Raw genomic sequence first — 18,917 nt, 5'->3', positions numbered from 1 at the left:
GTACTTAGATTCTAATAGTATAAGAAGCAAAAAAAAAAAAACCACACCTAAAAACAGTACAATGAAAACATACTTTTAGATTTAAGTGAAAGTTATTATTATGGTTGCTTATGGTTAAGTGCTCTAATACGTATGTAGGCTTCTAATTTAAAAATGCTGAGTATGCACTGGCTTTTTTAAAAATCAAAAGAAAATGCAAGGAGCTCCACATTTTTTATTCATGCCTATTTGTTTGGTGTCAACAAATAATTAAGATCCTAACTTCTGAGACAAATTATGTTTCCAGGTTTGAAAATGATAATAAGATTTAAAAAGAAAGTAATTTTATTCCAAAAAGGGATGTTGAAACAAAGTTTTGAGTGCTGCAATGTATTTGAGAAAATACAATGTCGTTTAGTGTTCTTCCTATAGAGAGCTTTGAGAGGAAGTCAGCAACAAAATTACCAGTCTTTAGTCTTCAAGACATTAGGGAGCACCATGACCTCACAGACTTAAAACAATGTAAGTTAAAGTACAGTTACTTTTCCTGTCCAAAGTAAACAGGAAACAACATAAAATAGCAAAATCAACTCCTGGAGTCATTCCCTAGTGTGAGATTATGATACAGTTCTTAATAAAATTTGCAACAGAAGACAACCCAGACATTTAGTAGAATATAGACTACACCCTCCTTTCTGTAAGAGTAATAAAACTAACAGACTAATGGATGCAATGTAAGCAGCTTGCTTTCAAGTCTTTATTTAAATCTTAAATTTTCCTTCAGGGTTTCATTCTGGGAATACATTTTCAGCTCAAGCCTCTAAGGTATTACAGTGTTAGTTCAACCTGTAGAGTAAATCTCTGTATAGGCAGGGAGCACACAGTGACCTTGGGATGGAGCTGCTTTAAATCCAGGTCCCTGAATTGGGTATCATGCTTGGGGTAGTCACCATAAGCTATCAGACTACACCACCAGACATGTCTGTGCTGTAACGATGACATGTAAATCTCACACCACTACAGGGGACATTAAGAGTCTTACCTCTGACGTGCAGACATGGCAGATTACTTACCAGGTGATTTTCTTAGCAGATCTGTCCGGGTAGGAATTGGAAAGATGTGTATCTGCGCAGAGGGAAGAAGGTGTCTGTCTGTCCAAAGGACTGCTGTTCTTGAAGAGGGACGACAGCTGTGACTTCAAGCACTGACTTGCAGGCCTGAAAAACAAGATGCCTTGCTATTGTTCCTCTGCAGCTGAAATGATGGTGTGTTTGATGTAAGAGAGATAAGCAGCTGGACAACAAGCTTATAAGCAAGATGCCTGTCATTCCTGGAAGACTAACACTGGTCTCCGTAGAGTTCTTATGGTTTGACCTAGACACCTGAGGCCTTACTGGCATCAGCTGTGAAGGATGATTTTCAATGGAAATCTGCACTGTAAAAAATACCCAGATGTAACATTTAAGAATATATGGTCTACTGCATAAAATGAAATCATATGGTAGCAGTGTGCTTGGAGTACGGATAAAGTAATCAACCAACTAAAATTTCATGATGGAAGATGACTAGCAGTAGGGAAAAGTATGATATAAACTCATCTAATTTATGTAAGTGGAAAGTATGAATCATAGTCTTTGGAACTGGGCTGGGGAGTGACTGGATTCCACAAAGTAAAACAACGTTCTGTTGCTACACTTTCTAGTTTCTCTACTGCCTGAATATGGGCACCTTAGTAAAAATCTTGCCCTGAATAGATGCTGTGGTTAAACTAATGGAGTAATTGAGGTCCTGGTTAGTGCGGGAGGCAGACTAGGGCAGTCAGTAGCTGCTAGAGGGTTATCACTCCTTTACAGCCTGAAGTAGCCAAGAGAGGGTCAGCATTTCAGCCTACAAACCTGCATACGTGATGATCAAGTTCTGGGTTGCTGTACTAGCAGAAATCTTTTTCTCATGTGATCAGTCACACAAAGAAAAGATTATTACCCATCGGCACTCTCTCAGACTTTCTGCATCATAAGTTTGTGCCTATAGTTGTATATACTATGGATATACATGAATATAAGGCCTGTGAAGAGTAATACATGTATGAGCTATAATATAGTACCTGAGAATACATACAGACCTGTTTTTATTTATATGACTTTATTATACAAAATATGCGTAACATACTGTACAAATGTAAATGAAGACCACAGTGTCTCTCTTGAGGTGTTTGCAGTCCTGAAAATACCCCAAGAAGCTGGCCGAAGGCAAAGGAAAGGAATATGGAGTAAAGCAAAGTGATCAGCCTGGCAGCCACACAGGCTTTCTAAAAATCAAATCTGAATATCTATTTATATTGTATACAAATTAAGTTATGGTAAAATATATGTATGCATATATATATATAAAAAATTAGATGCTCAAACGTTGCCCTTGTGAGGTTAGTTTTGCTTTTTGTCAGTATGCATTGTGGAACAAGCTTTACAAGAACACATGCTACTCCTTCCCAAAAAAGCCTCACTTGGAAGTAGAGAGCAGGAGGGGTATCCTAGCATGTACATCTGCAGCATCACTGATCTAGGGTACATTAAGAATAAGTTGGCAAATGTCGTTTTAGACAATGACCTTGTATAGGTTGCAAATTCATGTCTTCCAAGCATTCCTTAGAGAAATAAAAAGATACTTTTTTTTAAATTGAAATATGTTTGTCATTCCCTAGGAATACTCTTTTTCACATCCTCACCACTTTAGGCTTCATAGCATAGTGACAACTTATGATGGACATTATGGAATGGATTTTGCCTCAGAGAACGTAGTGCCTGTGATCCATTGCTGTTCATATAGCTACAGTTGAAGTCCATGCCACTTCTTTCCACTGTTTTACCTGCTGTAACTAGGTTAAGATTAACGCAAAAAAAGCTGTTATCCTTGTACTCAAACCTTCACTCAGTATGGGTATGAAACTGTCTTTGTCCAGATGGACTTCTAGGGAGTTACTCTGAGAGACTAAGGTCCTTGAGAAAGGGAAGGCGGTATGAAAATGACTCTGTACTTGCCTGAAATTAATTTCCTGGATCTCTGAGGTTCACACTTTGTTCCAGTAGTTTGAAGTTTTGGGGTTTGGCTAACAACCTTTATGCACCGAAAGGGTGCAGACTGTTACTGGAAAATGTTAAAGCTTCTTCAGAAAAGTCACTTTGTGAATTTCCCTATCTACCTCTGCTCTACAGAAACTGCTTTTCAAAAATTCCTTTGGGGAGAAAAACCTCCACATATCCTTCCATGTACTGGGAGTTAGATTTGCTAAAATGAGTTTAGTATTGTATTTTTTACTCTAATTGGATGTTTTGTCAGAGACTGGCTATGTGACATATTCTAAGCTTTCTAAACTTCAGTGAAAGACTTCTATCAGTTTCAGTGGACTGTGACTCAGGCCCTACCTATACATGTTCTCTAATGCAGAGAATTAGAAAAACGTGCCAGCAAACGTTGGTACACAACAGCAGAGAGTCATGAATAGAACTAAAGTGATTTATTAAATGTAAACTATTAAATGATGTCACAGAGTCTCAAATGAGTATAAACAGCATGGATACAATCCCGGTTATACACAAGGGTATGCTGGTTTAAAATAGGAAGCCTGTTTTGATTGTTTGATTACCACAGAGGGAACAGGTAGAATGAAAAGACAAGGCATTTTGTCCCAAAACACAACCCACTTAAATTATTTTCTATTCTTCTCTACACTGCAGTTTGTACCAGCTTCAAAATGGGTAGAGCTGTTGCTAGGTAATCTTTTTTTACCCACTTGATAGCTGAAGTTTCAGCCACGCAGAAAAGAGTTTTTATATATCTAACTGCATAAAATTAAAATCTAAGGCATTGTCCAACACCTTCTTCCAGTAAATCCCTGCTTCTAGCTATGGGGCCCTTTCCTGGGAGGAACCCAACTAGCAGCAGAAGCAACACACTTGTAGGCTGTAGGTCAACATGATGTGAGTGGTGGCAGCTGCAAGCCCTCCCTGAGCACTTTCCTTACCTCAGCTGTGAGCATCAGGCACACCCCTTCTTCTCCATGTCCACTCCTCCCTTGCGCTGAGCAACTGTCCGCACCCTCACGCAGTGAAAGAAGTGAGGGAATCGATGCCACTGAATAGCAAAGCAACCTCCCCCTCCCTCTTTGCTGGGCTCAGCTGGGTCCAAGTTCTGCTCTGGTTCATTTTGTGGCTGCATAAGCAGTTACGGATAAAAGAGGGAAATGCAGTGGATGGTCAGGAACAAGCGGGCAGGGCTGGGGCAGGAGAGGAGCTGCTCATGCTGCCTTAACACAGGCCTGGCATTGCCGCCAAGTATCAAAATATGGTCTCAGTTTCTCTTAGATTTGTAATCTACCGAGGGTCTGAAGGAAATTTGGGTCAGCTTAACGTGTGAAGCTGAACTTATAAAAGTACACAACTGACATTATTAATCCAGATTTTGAAACAAACATTTCACTCATACTTTAACAGAAAAACTGTGTGGGAATTTTATTGTTGTATCTTTTAAGATTTCCAGTGTGGAAAAGACCAAGACAAAGTTAAACTCAGGACAGTTCTCAGATAACCATAGTCAGCAAACTATGGTTACATCCACCGTTATTCCTGATCTAGCTTTCTTTTCCATCCATTACAGACACCCACCGTCACCATAATGAAGCTTTTATACCTTTGGGTGGCAAAACCACATGTACAAAAATTGGCAATTGCTTTCTCTTTCTTATGGGGTGTGGGCTACAAAGGATGGTTCAATTACATTCATCATCTGTTTAATGTTAAATATTATTTTCTTCTACACGAACCATGGAATCCAAAAGCATGATAAATAAATGTGTATCCAGTTTCGACAGTATTAATCACCTCAGAGATAAAGTAATTTCTCTCATTAATGGAGACAGTGGCTGCAGTGAGTACTTGCCAGCCCGGCAGACCCACCCTGGCAGATCTATGGCAATACAGACAATTTAACACCTAATCTATTTATCCTTTCTTATTACTTCTAGAGAAGCAACCTGGAGCCAGGCTTGCAGATGTCCCTGTGGGATCTCTGATCCTTTTCTGCCCTAGGGGCATGCCACTTCTGCAGTGACTCACAAAAACGCTCTTCTTGTGCAGTGAGAATCCACTTTCAAGATGCCTGGTACTGAGTAGGTTTCCGAAATACAAGTATTTCAGCCTACTAGCCCACTGGCTGTGCCAACATGGTGTATGCACAAAGTGTATTTGTTGATCTACATTATTAGAGGTAGTTTAAAACAGCAGTGCTACCTAGAAAAACAATCGACTAACCAAGGACTGCTGGGAATGGAAAAAAGGGCTCAATTGTGGCATTCCCCAAGGGAAATAATAAGAAATGAAAAGGACTCAAAAGAAAAAACCCTAATAAATAAAATGGTGTAATAGAGAAACCTTTTGATATGACTCCCCTGTGCTTGCATCATCCAGCTGCCTTTTTACAGAAGTAATACACTATGTTAAAGACAAGCTATCTAGCAGGCAGCAGTGACAAGTCATGCCGCTGAACGTACATTGTGTAACGAGAAGTTGATTGCCTATGTTCAACCCAGGAAACTTTTGTTTCCAAAGTATTATGCAAACGGCTATCAGCAAGATATTTAAATCGAAGTCTCACTTACAGATTTGTAGAGAAACAAATGAAGTTTTGTCCCAACCTTTGTTTTTTCTGTTAGCGAAACCGAACTATTTCTGAGACAAAGTATTCAACCCTATCACAAAGCAAAACTGATAAATAATCAAGGACAAAGAGTATGTCCATTTGATTTCACAACTGTGAATGCTGGTGAATGAATGCTGCAACCAAAAATTTCTACAGTGCTACGTGAATTCTAGTAGTCATCAACAAGTTACACCATTTTTCTGGTTTATATTAACTAATAGGGGAAACATGTTCCATGACTCCTACTTTACTTAATGTCCAAATGAGTTACCACACTTACTTATGGTTCAGATAAAGCGTAAGAAACAGACCCTGGCATTTGGTTCGACTGAAGTCTTTGCAGTCATTGCTGATAGGTATTTTAATAAAAAGATTGTACATACTTATTAAGAACTGCCTAGTTGACCATTATTAAAACTTGAATTTTAACAACTTTTAAGCTTGACTTTTTACAGCTATTCAACTCATTACAGCCCAACATTAATTTTTGTTTTAAAACAGACATTTTAACACTTTTAGTCCTTTGGTTATGACTTGCATTTGTCCATTGACTGTGCATCACTGACAGTCAGGGAAGAATAATCTTGTTAAAAAGGAATTAATTTGCCATACTAAAGTATGTACATGTGAATCTTAGTGAACAAATGGGAGGAACTGTTTTGGCATATCCTGTACTCCTAATATTCAAGCCCATCCTTCTTTACCACTGTTCCTTTCCAAGGTTTGTTGCAAGTAATAAATGTAACACATCCTATGAAGTTTTGTAACTTCCACATAAATATATACAGCTCTTCGTAAAGTCAGCGAGAGCCTTGTGTGTGTACACGCCAAAAGGAAAGCAGGGAGACCAGAATTCCATTTAGCAGTAGCCTTACTCCAGCATTTACTTAATCTTTCTGTGATTAAAAGGAAAAACAACATAGTTTGCTTTGGGGACTTGCACATATTTTATAAATATTGCATTACCTCACCATGTCACAGCGTATTTGTTATTCTATAACCCCATCCTCAAGAGCCTACATAAGCAGCAGTTGATTGATTTTCCCATCTCTTACCAGATACATCACAGCACACACAGTTACACTGCTATTATTTTGCAAGTGGTTTGTTCGGTTTTATTTGCATTTGTTGGCATATTATTAAAATAGATCAGAACCAAATAATGAGAACTTGCTGTCTTCCGTTACAGATGTTTGATTTTTCTGTAATGCCTTCTGCTTAGTATGGTAAGGAGAAATCTACGATCTATGCAGTTTCTGACTTGCCTACTCCCAAGGGCTCATTTAAAAACAAGACAATTGGTGGTGGGTATTCTGGATACAAGGAGCATTGCAGACGACAGCAGCAAGGAAGTCACAGCAAAAGAAAGCACAGGGCAATTTACTGAGACATTTTAAAGGATAAAGGAATGGGTAACATCTAAAGAGAATAGGTCAGGAAGGCAGCAGAAGCTAGCCCCGACCAGGACATGCAGATGACCGTTTTGAATTTGAGGCAGAATAGGAATGAAAAACAAGGGCAGCTGAAAGAAAACATAACTGACCTAAATAAAGTTTGTGTACGATAGTACACAAACATAGTACGATAGCAACAGCGATGTAGTAAGTCATGCAACTGAAGGGAGAAGGTAAGTGGGATCAAATAATAACGCTGAGAACTGATGAGGTCCAGAACAAGGTTTTGCCAGGGGGGAAATGCAGTACAGCTGGTGGCTGTGGAAAATGGTGAAGGGGGGGACACACTGTTAAAACTTTCCAGTTGCTCTCAGCAGACAAAAGAAAGCTGATGACATGGCAGGAGAGGTGAAAGGCTTGTAGTTGCACATCCCTTTCTTTAAAGAGGGATACAAAACCAACCTAGATCCCTATCATCAACTATAAATGGCATGCGGGAAGAGTTTTGGAAAATGGAAAATCCCAATCTTGCTCAGCAGTGAGAAATTCCCCTCTCCTTCTAGCTGAGGACACGTCACTGGAAAGTCCCAGCCTGGAAAAAAAAATCCACCGAGTAAACAAATTAACGTAGGCAGTGAAAACAGAAAGAGGAACAAAGTCAAATGATACTTTGACTTTAAAGGAGTTTATTTTCAGGTTAGCATTTCCTTGAATGGCAACAGTTCAAGTTCAGACAAGAAAAATCTCACTAGAGATGTCACTGCTATTAGGCCATAGAAAGAAAGCTCATTTATTAAAAACCTAAGATTTCAACTTGGGATTTTTTTTATTTTCTGCTACCGAGTGTAGGCAAACAATCCCAGTGACAAACCAGATATCCAGGATTATTACATCGATGTAAAATTAGAAATGATTGTCTGGCAAGTTTGTGGAATTTTTTTCCCCTTCATTTATAGGTACTTACAGACAAGGAAGCTGTCCTTAACAAAGCGCTTCCTCACAACTCACTGGGCATGGCTCTTTGTCTTACAAGCAAGTTCAATGCTGGGAATTTTTCCAGCACTGTCCATAAAGAAAACAAGGAAAAACCATGGTTGGTCACACTGAGACAAAAAATACAGTGTAGGACAAAATTCTAGGATTCTTCCCTCTCTAACTTTCATGAAAATAAAAATACTGACATAAATTATTACCCCTCTCTGTAATAAATCAACTTTCAACAAAGGTACTTCACAGTAATTAATCACAGCAGCATTAACTCAAATTCTGGAACCAATTACAGTGACAGCACTTTCTAGCTATAATCTAGGAAAATGATCAAGATTTTAACTCTGCTTTTCTGCTCTCCCAGTTCATGAATGTTGCTGCATCCTGACTGATGTACATGGCAGTCCAACCCTGCTAGCAAACAACAGATGCCAGTTTTCCAAGTGTTGCATGGACTGCCCCATCTCCAACCCTATCAATATTATAATTAAAATGTAGTACTTTTTCTTTAAACTCAGGTTCTCTTAAGTCTCATCAGGATTCAACACTACTGTAAGAGCCATCTCAAGCACATTACCCTTGACAGCCAGTAACTATTATTATTTATGAAACTGCCAACCTATTCACATCCTGACAGATTTGGGAGGAGGATCAGTTAGCAGTCTTGGGGGGGGGGGTACGGATTTTTGTTGTTGTGTTTGGGGGGTTTTTTGCATTGCTTCTAACGTATACAAATAGTAGGAGGGAAAGAGAACTGCAGGGAATTTTGAAATTTTGATTCTTTACCATTTTTCCTGTTACCAGATAAGGTACTGTTGTAGTAACAAGGGGCAGAAGAATCTTAACTTTTAAGGCGGAAGCTCAGGGCCCAAGTCCATTGATCACGCCTCTACTTCTGGAGCTCTGAACAGCAGAGAATAACGATGACAAAAGCTTTCCCCAGGCACGAAGCTGGAGCAGCACCAAATGTGAAACCCAGCTGAGTTTCAGTTCCTGCATCTGATGCAATAACTGCGTTACACTTTCTAAAGGAGAAACGTCATGAATCTCTCTCTCTTCCATATGTACTCTTAAATGCACGGCAGGAGGATCCAGAATATGTTTCCTGGATGGAGCCAGGGTGGGGACAGAAGTGGAGACAATGTTCACAAATAAATTACTAATTGGACCCTTTATGATTTTTATAGGAATGTCCTTTTCTCAAAGCAATTTCCTAGCAATAAAAGCAGGTTGTGACAGCAACATAAACACTATCTGGTTATCTTTTAAAGGTTTTTTTCAGGTGTACACACCAGTGTTGATCAGGACGAGGTAGCGTGGCATCTGACAGCAAGAACCTGTCTTATGTTGGGTGACACATATTGCAAGAGGCCTCTATCTTAAAACACTTTTCAGTTTCAGCTAACGCAGTTTGCTACAAGAGCTGATCTACTAACTCCTCTGGAAAGCTGCCGATTAATTTGGAAGCTTTAAAATTAAGGTTTTTGTCTTCTGGTAGTACAGCCATGCTATTTGACACCATTTCAAAATAGTTGCATCTTTAATGCTAAGAGGTATGCTCTTCGATTCAACTCACATGCTGTTCCTTGCACTGGTAACTTGGTCAAGACCTTACTCGTGGGATTAAGGACCACCATAAATCTGGACATTCCAGCCAAAAGACTTACGTATTTTAGTGTCTGGCTGGCAGCAAGACACACAAAAAGTTGATATATTTACTTATTTAATGCCTGATGCAATTGAGTAACACTGAAATGTCAGTGATGTTCATTCCTGCTTTGGGTGACTGGTTGTGTTTTTCAGCTGTAGTAAGGTTTTATCTCGTAAAGCTCCTTTAAATAGCATGGATATGGAATCAGTCCAGAGTCAGGGAATATAAAACCTCACAAAGAAGGGAAGGAAGAAAAAAACCCTGAATGAAGCAGAATCAACCACACCTTCATCAGAAAAATTATTTTTATAGTCAGATCTGACACTTGTCCTAAAGAAAAAAATAATTATCAAACTAACCTAATTCCTAACAGAGTAACCTAATTCCTAACACAGTCACTGGCGGTTATCAGAGCAGGGAAGTCATTCCTGGCACACAGCTAATTCTGTATCTGGCTTTGCTTAGTGCTTTGCACGTCATTTTTTGTTAGTTTTCTTCTTTGACCTTGCCTGTCTTGTTACAATGAAAGTTCACTTGGCAGCTGATGAGGAAAGGAAAACAAGACCAATTGTAAAGCTGAGTGACTAAGCAAGAAAATATATGCAAATCCATTTGAAGGTCTTGGAAAACCCAAACATGGTTTTACTCTGCTCACGGACAGGTTAAGCAAAAAAAGCTAAAGGAACATGAAAGCTTTCACGCTCAACATCCAAAAGTTGGAAAGTGCCAGAATTAACACAGAATATGCACAAGGAAGCCTGGACTAGGATCAAAAAGGCAGTACAAAAGTCTCTGGCTGCAGAAAGACCAGGCTTACGAGAGGCTACTGAGCTGCACGTAGCTCATGAGCGGTTCAAATGGGACTTCAAGGGCAGGAAGGGCACCAGAGCTGCACTTGCACAGACACTGGCAAGCGTCACCATTCCTGCAGCAATGGAGGCCAGTATGAATGGGGGGGCTGGAAACGATAGCAGCTATGCGATAACATACCGGTATCGACTGTGGTGGCACAGAACAGGCTCGCATCGTTTTGGCCATGCCTGCCCCAGGGACGGCAAACGTACAAGGCAGACACCTGGAAACAGGCACCACTTCACCTGGCTCAGTGAAGTCTGCCCTTCAAACAGGCTGAAGCTTTCAGACAGACATTAAAAAAACAAACCCAAACAGTGCAATTACTGCTTCCTTCATGCTTGTAATTCACTAGTCATCCCTTTTTCATCACATGAATGACATCACTGTCAGAAATTACTGCCTGAGGACCTAGACTGAAACCGGCTCTGCAATCACATTAATGGGTCTCTGTGCAGATGCAGGAGCAGAGTTTAAATTAGCTTTCAAATTATTTTACCAAATAAGAAGAGCAGTAATTAAGAAGTGAAACACTTCAACAACAACTAATCACTAACAATTAAAAATATAAAAGTAATCATTTTATTCTACAGACTTGACAGTTTTAGCAGGGAATGAGCATTGAGCATAGGTGACTGCAAATGAAATGCTATCAAAAACCAATAGCGTACTGAAACATGTATGCTTTAAAGGCTTCACCTTAATCTGTATGAATAAAGCATAGAGGTACATATGTGGCTATCCAAATAAGCTTGCAGGTCTTTCCTGTACATTTCAACAATACTCACAAGTTAAGCAAGATCAAACTTTGGTTTTCACTCTTGACTTATAAAAAACATCCTTAGCAAAACTACTGCATCTCCATAATAGCGAAGTTCACTTTCCCAAGAGTAACACCCCAAAACTATTAAGAGTGCAGCTGTTGCTATGGTGTTACGAAATCTTTAGTGTCTTCTAGGCCCATGGGCAGGGGCAGTTAAGTTCTCCTTTTTCTCTCCACTAACCTCTACTAGACCTTTGGTCCCTTTCTGGGGCCACAGCTATTCCCCAGAAGACAGTACCACGAGAGCTGTCACCACAAAGAGCGTGACCCTGGCACAGCCCATTTCCAGCCTTTTCCCATTGCTACGGCTGGAAGGCCAGACGTGAAATACATCCCTGTGCTGAGGGAAAGGTATGGCCACGTTGAGAAGCCCAAAACAGACCAGAGACTGGTATTACGCAAACCAGGGTGGCATAAAACCGCATTATTTTGTTACAGTTCAGTATTGTCTACATGCAGAAGCACAGTATATTACAGCATCTGCCCCTCACTTGGTGTTTTCAATGAAATTATGGTGGGGTAGCAGCTGCACCCATCATAAACCTATCTGTTCTTCAACCAAAAGTTACAGGACTTGCGTAGTATTTCTGGCTACCTTTGCTCCAAGGTTTTTAAGAGCCGCTGGTCACCAAAAGCACCATTAAACATACATAACATCACAGTGATCATTTCTCTGCTGAAATCTTGTTACAAAAACATTTGTGACCTAAATGGATTGCTAAGAGCATCATCTAAGAGGCTAGTTGCATAGGAACCATAGCAAGCAGAGAATTTGGCTACTCTCAGGCCTCAGAGGAAGTACTTACCGATACAGCAAAATCACTTCTGCATATAGTGATGCATATACAAAAGCTTCAAGTTATACAAATAAATTGTCCCAAAGTACCCATTTTATTTCAGTCATACGCCCATGTAATGTCATCACATATTCATGTTCCTCATCTAATTAAATAGGTATTTTCCCAATTCAAAAAAAACAAACAAAATCACAGGATCATTTCACAGTGATGCCATTTAAACTTCTACACTGTGAAAACTGTAGAGACTAACAGAGGCAAAGCATATTTTATCTGAAGGCTTTTATTTAGAGCTTTGCATATAGATTTGTTCTTAATCTGAATCTCGACTGTATTCCATGATTTTCTATTCTTTTCAGAAAGCAAATGTCTTTCCTCCTATCTTCTCTTACAACTGTGTCCTGTAAGAGACAGCAGTGTTCCGCGTGTTTATTTGCTGTAATGGCAGAAGTAAGAATTACTCGTCAGGCACTAAGTCAACTACAACTAAGCATGTATGCCTGTAAGCATCAAGCAAGTATTCACAACATTTTCAAATTTGGTTAAAAAAAAAAAAATTAACAGCTGCTTTTAATTAAGATTGGTTAGTTTTTTCTAGCCCTCAATAAATGGAAAGCGTAAGGCATGTGGAATCCAAATTCTTTAATGGAGCTGAAGCTAAAAAGCACCATCTGCCATTTACCCCGCCGTTTCAACTGGGACCTTTTCCTTCATCGGTTGCAAAAATTTCACTTCCTCCAGATCAATACCAGCGAACTGGCCACAGATGTCGCCTGGTCACGTACAGGGGCACAGAGAGAGAGGAAGGACAGGTGGAGAGCTGAAGACGCCGTGTGCGGGCCCGGTGCTGGGCCTGCTGGAGAGGGAGAGCAGCAGCCTGAGGGCCACCGGAGGCAGCGGCGGCCCCGGCGGGGAGCCTGGCACGGCGGGGAGCCTGGCACGGCGGGGAGCCGCGGGGCCGGGGCTTGTCGGAGCGGCCAAGCCCCCGCCCCAGCGCCCGGAGAAGGCCCAGCGGGCGCGCTGCTGGCCCGGCAGGGGCGGCGGCGGGGCCCCGGTTTTCCAGCCCCGCCGGCTCCTCGCTCGGCATCCCGGTGGCAGCGGGAAGAGCGGCGGGGCGGTGATCCCCGCCGGGGCGGCGCTACTTGCAGAGCCCCTCCAGCCGCTCCAGGGTGCCCTTCATCTCGCGGATGCGCTTGGCCAGGGCGGGCACGGGCTGCATGGCGCGGTCCAGCTCCTCGCAGCGCGCCACCAGCGCGTACATGGCGCGGATGCTGAGGTCGGCCGCCTCGCCCAGGCTCTCCACCCCGTCGCGGTAGGTCTGGATGCAGCCGACGCTGAGGGCCGTCAGGGCCTGCAGGCCGCAGTGGACGTTGCGCAGCAGCTCGTCCACCTGCGCCGCCACCTGCCCGGCCAGGGCCACCACGTCCTGCAGCGCCCCGGGATCGATGGCGGGGATAGAGCCGCCGCCCCCCGCCGCCGCCGCCGGCGGCTCGCCCCGCGGGGCGCCGCTCAGCCGGATCCGCCGCTCCAGGTTGTTGGCCACGAACTGGGTGAGGCGCCCCTCGCGCAGCACCGTCCCCTCCAGCTCCAGGGCGCTCGCCAGCGTCGCCCGCCGCCCCTCCGGCAGCTGCCGCCCCGCCGCCACCCCGCCGCCGGCGGCCAGGCTCAGCGCCTCCAGGCTCCGCTCATCCTGCCTCCGCCCCGCCACCTCACGGCCGGGTCCCTCCTCCTCCGCCGCGGCCGGCAGCCCGGCCGCCGCCCGGGCCCGCAGGGCCGGCACCTCCATGGCGGGCGACGCGTGCCTGCCCTCCGGCGCGCCGCCGCCCACCAGGGGGCGCGCCGCCGCCTGTTTACGTCCCCCTCGATTGGCTGCGGGGCGCGCGGGGGCGTAGCCACGGCTGTTTGTGTGCCGTCCGATTGGCCGGTGGCTCTCGCAAAGAGAACCGCCCATCCCGTCCGTTCGCTTTGCACTGCGGGCCCGTGACTCGGAGACTGGGGCGTGCCCGTTGTTTGTGTCTGCCCGGATTGGGAGGCCTGCGGAAACGGGCGTGGCCCTAAGTGTTTGTGTCGCTTCTGATTGGCCGAGGCGGGGCCAGAGAGGCCGCCGTTTCGCCGAGATTGGCGGCGCCCGGTGGAGAGGCGTGCTGCTCGTCCCGTCCTCGCACGGCGATTGGCGCGGGGGCGGAAGGGGGTGTGCCTCGGTCGGGTAACAACACCGGGGCGCTGCGAGCTGCTCCTTTCACTCCCCCGCCATGTTCTCCTAGCAGTGGATCCGGTTGCACCACCATTTCAGCCCACAAAGCCCAGGCAGGCACTCCCCAGCAGCCCGACCCGCTCATCCCCGCCTGGGCTCGACCCCTCTTCCCGGTACAGCTCTGGGTCCCCACGCCCCACCATGGTCACCACCACGGCGCCGCCACCCTTCTTGGCTCGGATCTCGGCAGGCACCGAAGACCCCAGGCGGCTGCCCTCCACTCTCCTCCAGCGCCTCAGGCGAGGAGACAGCAACTGTGAGAACCAGCCCAGCTGCTGCCTGGCGGGCCCGGGGGGCAGCGCACGGCCCGCGCTGAGGAGAGTCCGACGGAGGAAGGGAAAGATCCGGCCCAGCCCCGCGGGGCTCCTGCCCAGCCGCTACCAACAGTACCAACAGCATCGCGCCGGCCTGGGGAGAAGGACCCCGCTGGGAACCCACGTCCCGGGCGAACTTCGCGCCCACCCTGCGCCAGCGGCCTCAGCCGCCCCCCGCCTGGTAACGGCACCCCCGGAGGAGCCCCCCGCGCCCGCCCTCTCGAGACCCGCGCCCAGCAAACCCCTCAGGAAGGAGGTAAAGTCGGGGCTCCGCTACTCCTGCTTACTTTTCCCTCCCCACTCCCCCCTTTCTCCCGCATTCTGGGAGCCGGGAGGCCGCTTGCCTCCCCCCCGGAGGGGGGCAGCCAGCGGCTCGCCCCTCCGTGCGTGTGGACGGGCGGAGGGGGGGGGAGAGTTTCCGTTACGCCCGCTCGGACGGGGAAAGGGAGGGGGGAGAAATCGCGGACGGCGATTGGCTGCTCGTCGCCACCAATCGGCGTCTGCCGCTGCGCCCAGCAACAGCCAGATTTAGCCTCCTGGCCGCGCGCCAGCTGCCCCTGCGCGCGCAGGCGGGACGTGCGCGGGGCGCAGCGCCCCATGGCGGCCGCCGGAGGGCGGCTGGGGCGGCGGTGGGCCCGGGCCGGCGGAGAGGACTCTGCTGCCCGGCCGGCGGGCGCTGCCAGCAGGCGCGTCCGTGCTAACGGAGGAGTTGCAGAAGCCGTGGGATAGCTAGGAGGGGGGTGGCTCGTCACCCGCCCGGCCGTTGCCCCCCCTCGCCTGCGTGAGGCGGCCCCCAGCGCCTCGCTCCGCGTCTCCCTGCTGTACTGGAGGAGTCCGGGCGGTGCGGCGACACGTCTTCGAGTCCGGCTAGCGGGTGCCCCGCTGGCGGTGCTGTGCCCGTGCGCTGCCGGAGGCACCTCCTGCGGAGAGGGATCGTGTGTTGATGTGAATTCTTTGTCTCTGCAGTTCTTAAAGAACAAGATGGGAAAGACTGAGAAGGCTGCCATCCCCTACAGCCAGCCTGTTCACAGTTTACATCTGTGTGAACAACCAAAGATTAACAGACAGAAGAGTAAATGTAACACGCCACTGACAAAGATCACCTCGGCAAAAAAGGTAGAGAACTTTTGGCAAGATTCTGTGTCGCCAGAAATAGTTCAGAAGCAGGAGAAAAAGCCACTTAAAAACACAGAGAACTTCAGAAATGCCAAGTGCAAGAAACCTATCACCCTAACTGAAGTGAGCCAAAAAGAAAATTACGCCGGGGCAAAATTTAGTGACCCACCATCTCCTAGTGTCCTTCCAAAGCCTCCCAGCCACTGGGTGGGTGGTACAGCTGAACCGTCTGACCAAAACAGGGAGTTGATGGCAGTTCATTTGAAAACTCTCCTAAAAGTTCAAGCGTAGTTTCCAAGATCTCTTGAGTAATTGGCAAAGAAAACTCCATCCAGGAAACTTAAACATGCCTTGTTGCAACCAAAATTGCAAAAGACTGTCAAGTCTTATAATCACATTAAAAAATTCTTGTATTATATTTTTTATGGTTGTGTAAATAGTGTACATCATGTATTATGTGTATATTCCTGTTCATACTTTGAGAGGTACATTTTAGTTTTGTTATGAAAGGATGTATTTTGCACTGCCTGAATGGTAGATGTCTTGTATATAAAATATGGACAATTTTAAGCGCGTGCTTGACACATGAAGACTTGACTTGATTTGCACAAGGTAATGAAAATTTTGGAAGGAGAGTACAGCTTTCTGATTTTAAGGTTCCAGATCAAATGTGAATGTTTTATTCATGCACTACTGACAATAGTTTTACATTCTGTGTCCCAATAGAGTATAATCATGGAATTGTCATACAAATGTGAAGTTTTGCTCTCTGCTCTGGAAACAGTATCTGGAATTCCTGTTCATCTGTTTGTTTTTAAAATTAGCTGGAATTTGAGTAAAATTCCAATCCATCAATTTGAGCACTGCTGATTTCTTTAAAGAAAAAAAAAAAAAACAAAAAAGAAAAGAGCAGAGCTTTCTGCCAAAAATCCAATTGGTCACTAAAAATTCAAATAAAACAATTTGGTCTCCCCTTAAGCAATGTCTCTGTTTTTCTTTTGTGTGTGTGTCTGTTAATTCAAGTATGTGAACTCAAATTACTTGATTGACTGCTAGTGTATCAGTAGGAATATGTTGTCCTTCTCAGCCTTTAACTACCCAAATAATAAGAGATTCCATAGCTCATTAAGAATTCGTTGTGGTTTTTAAAAACACTTCCTTTGTGATATGTCATTTTAGGTTGCTTACCCTTTTGTTTCATGAAAATTCAGATTGCAAGAAAGTTGGGCAATTAAACATTCAAATTCATGCTGCAATGCTCCTTAACTATTTTCATAGTAAGTGGTTATTAAAGTACTTGATACTGAAAAGTAGCAATGACAGAAATGTATGGATGGTGCAAGTTGAACTTCATATTTTTTACCAGATATGTTTCACTATGCTGGAAATTATGTTCCTCTGATCTCAAATTCCTAAGGAATTGGACTGTAGGTTAGTCTGACAGGCATGTTGAGGAAATAACATAGATTTGCAGTTATTTTACTAATCTAGTATTTAAATAAGATTAATAAAGCAGGAAATGTGTGAAATTTGCATAAGACAGAAAAGCATTTTTAAGTTTCTGGATCCACTGAAAAAAAATACTCTCTGGGTACTAATGTACCTGGAAGGATATGTAAGAAGAAAACACTAGCAGCAGGGTCCCGGCTGAGGTGGTTCATTAGCACAAATGGTGTTTTTGGAGATTCAGAGTGAGCAATGTTAGCCGCATTCATGCTGTGTGCACTACTGCTTCCAATACGTAGCATCACTTTGTTCCATGAGTGCAAATTGGCAGTATTCGTTAACATAGCCCTGAAGTGAGGTTGGTCAAAAACTTAAGGGAGAATTTCTTTGCTTTGTTTATAGAAATTAATTATATAGTTCCAAAATTTTTCATTACAATGCTGTTAGGCTATCTAACTATATATGTTCTAAACTAAGAGTTCATACAAAATTTTTGGTCTGCCCCAAAGGCTTCCAGGTTCAGAGTCTTGCAAAATAGACCTGTATTACTTGATTAATGATGGTACACGGTTGAGGTAAACGTATGGCTCCAACAGCCCAGTTTGCTGCCTTATCTAAATACTCCGTAATTGAGCGTGTCCTAGCTTGTCTTCGAAAAATGAACAAAAATCTTCCTTTTATAATTTTCTGATAAACAGTATTAGGGCAAAGAAAAAGCCTAGTAGAATCTCACTAAGGGTGACTGAAGTAGACTGTAAGTCCCAGTTTACTATATTTTGTATATGCTGTATTGATCTGCTGTTGTGCTTTTTTTTTTTCTTCTTTGTTCTTTTGCCTGAATGCCATCAAGCACAAAGGAAAATGCCTTTAGCAATTCCCCATAGCTTTAGGCAATGGATAATTTTGCCAGCTGAACTTGTGATTGGCTTCAATCTTGATAACTAGGTTGACAAGAGCTAGTTTCCATCAGCTGTGTAGGTTGGCATTATTTAAAAGGAGGTATCCTTTTTCTCCCTGATGATTATCTCTGTTGCCATCAGCCTCTTTATTTCCCTGCCCCTTGGAGCTGACATCAAATTACGTCGTTTGAATGCTAACTCTGATCCTATGTAAAATTTACCAACGTAACATACCTCTTTGTTTCTACCCTGATAAGCCGACACATCCCTGGGGATTACAAAATTCATTAAATGTAAGTGCCGGCTCCTCAGCCAATTCTTTTAAAGCTGTTGGATGAGACTTCTGAAGTCTTGAAGATTTAAAACTTTCCATGCTTTCTTGGACCATAAAGCTTTTCAGGGTAAGAGAACAGTATTTCATCCAGTCTTTCCAAACAGTGCAAAAAAAAAAAAAGCTTATTTAGCTTACTTCTGCATCGGTATTGCTGGTCCTGTTGTGATCTGGCAGAAGTGTTGGGGCACTCCATCTTTCTGTCTTCTTGAGAACTTTGGGTTGAGTCCCTTCCTGGCCAATGGACTGGATTAGAAAACTAGGCCTACATGCAATATACACTTCAACAAGATTACCTGAAAAATCAGGACATCATCATCTCTTAGGACCATATCCTGCATTTAATTTGTCACTTTCCCACATTTTTTCCTCTATCTTTC

At 44.2% G+C, this 18,917-nt stretch overlaps 2 protein-coding genes across 2 annotated transcripts; one reads left to right on the top strand and one right to left on the bottom strand.

Moving 5' to 3' along the window:
• Positions 1-13,315: 13,315 nt before the first annotated feature.
• On the bottom strand, positions 13,316-14,558 carry BORCS6 (BLOC-1 related complex subunit 6). Its single transcript, XM_059835527.1, is given in 2 exon segments — positions 13,316-14,395; positions 14,397-14,558. Coding segments are annotated over 2 exon segments (1,200 nt in total). The 5' UTR covers positions 14,517-14,558.
• On the top strand, positions 14,526-16,833 carry PNRC1 (proline rich nuclear receptor coactivator 1). Its single transcript, XM_059835528.1, has 2 exons — positions 14,526-15,001; positions 15,712-16,833. Exons 1-2 carry the CDS (start codon positions 14,573-14,575, stop codon positions 16,150-16,152), a joined length of 870 nt encoding a protein of 289 aa, XP_059691511.1. The 5' UTR covers positions 14,526-14,572; the 3' UTR covers positions 16,153-16,833.
• The last annotated feature ends 2,084 nt before the right edge of the window (positions 16,834-18,917 follow it).

Source organism: Gavia stellata, chromosome 2 (genome assembly GCF_030936135.1).
Source record: "Gavia stellata isolate bGavSte3 chromosome 2, bGavSte3.hap2, whole genome shotgun sequence".
Lineage (NCBI taxonomy): Eukaryota > Metazoa > Chordata > Aves > Gaviiformes > Gaviidae > Gavia > Gavia stellata.
Note: the sequence above shows the minus strand (reverse complement) of the source record. Positions and strands in the feature narration are given on the sequence as shown.

Coding starts and splice junctions, on each gene's coding strand:
- PNRC1 (XM_059835528.1), top strand. CDS start 14,573: ATGGTCACCACCACGGCGCCGCCACCCTTCTTGGCTCGGATCTCGGCA. Junction 15,002..15,711: donor GCAAACCCCTCAGGAAGGAG/GTAAAGTCGGGG, acceptor TTGTCTCTGCAG/TTCTTAAAGAACAAGATGGG.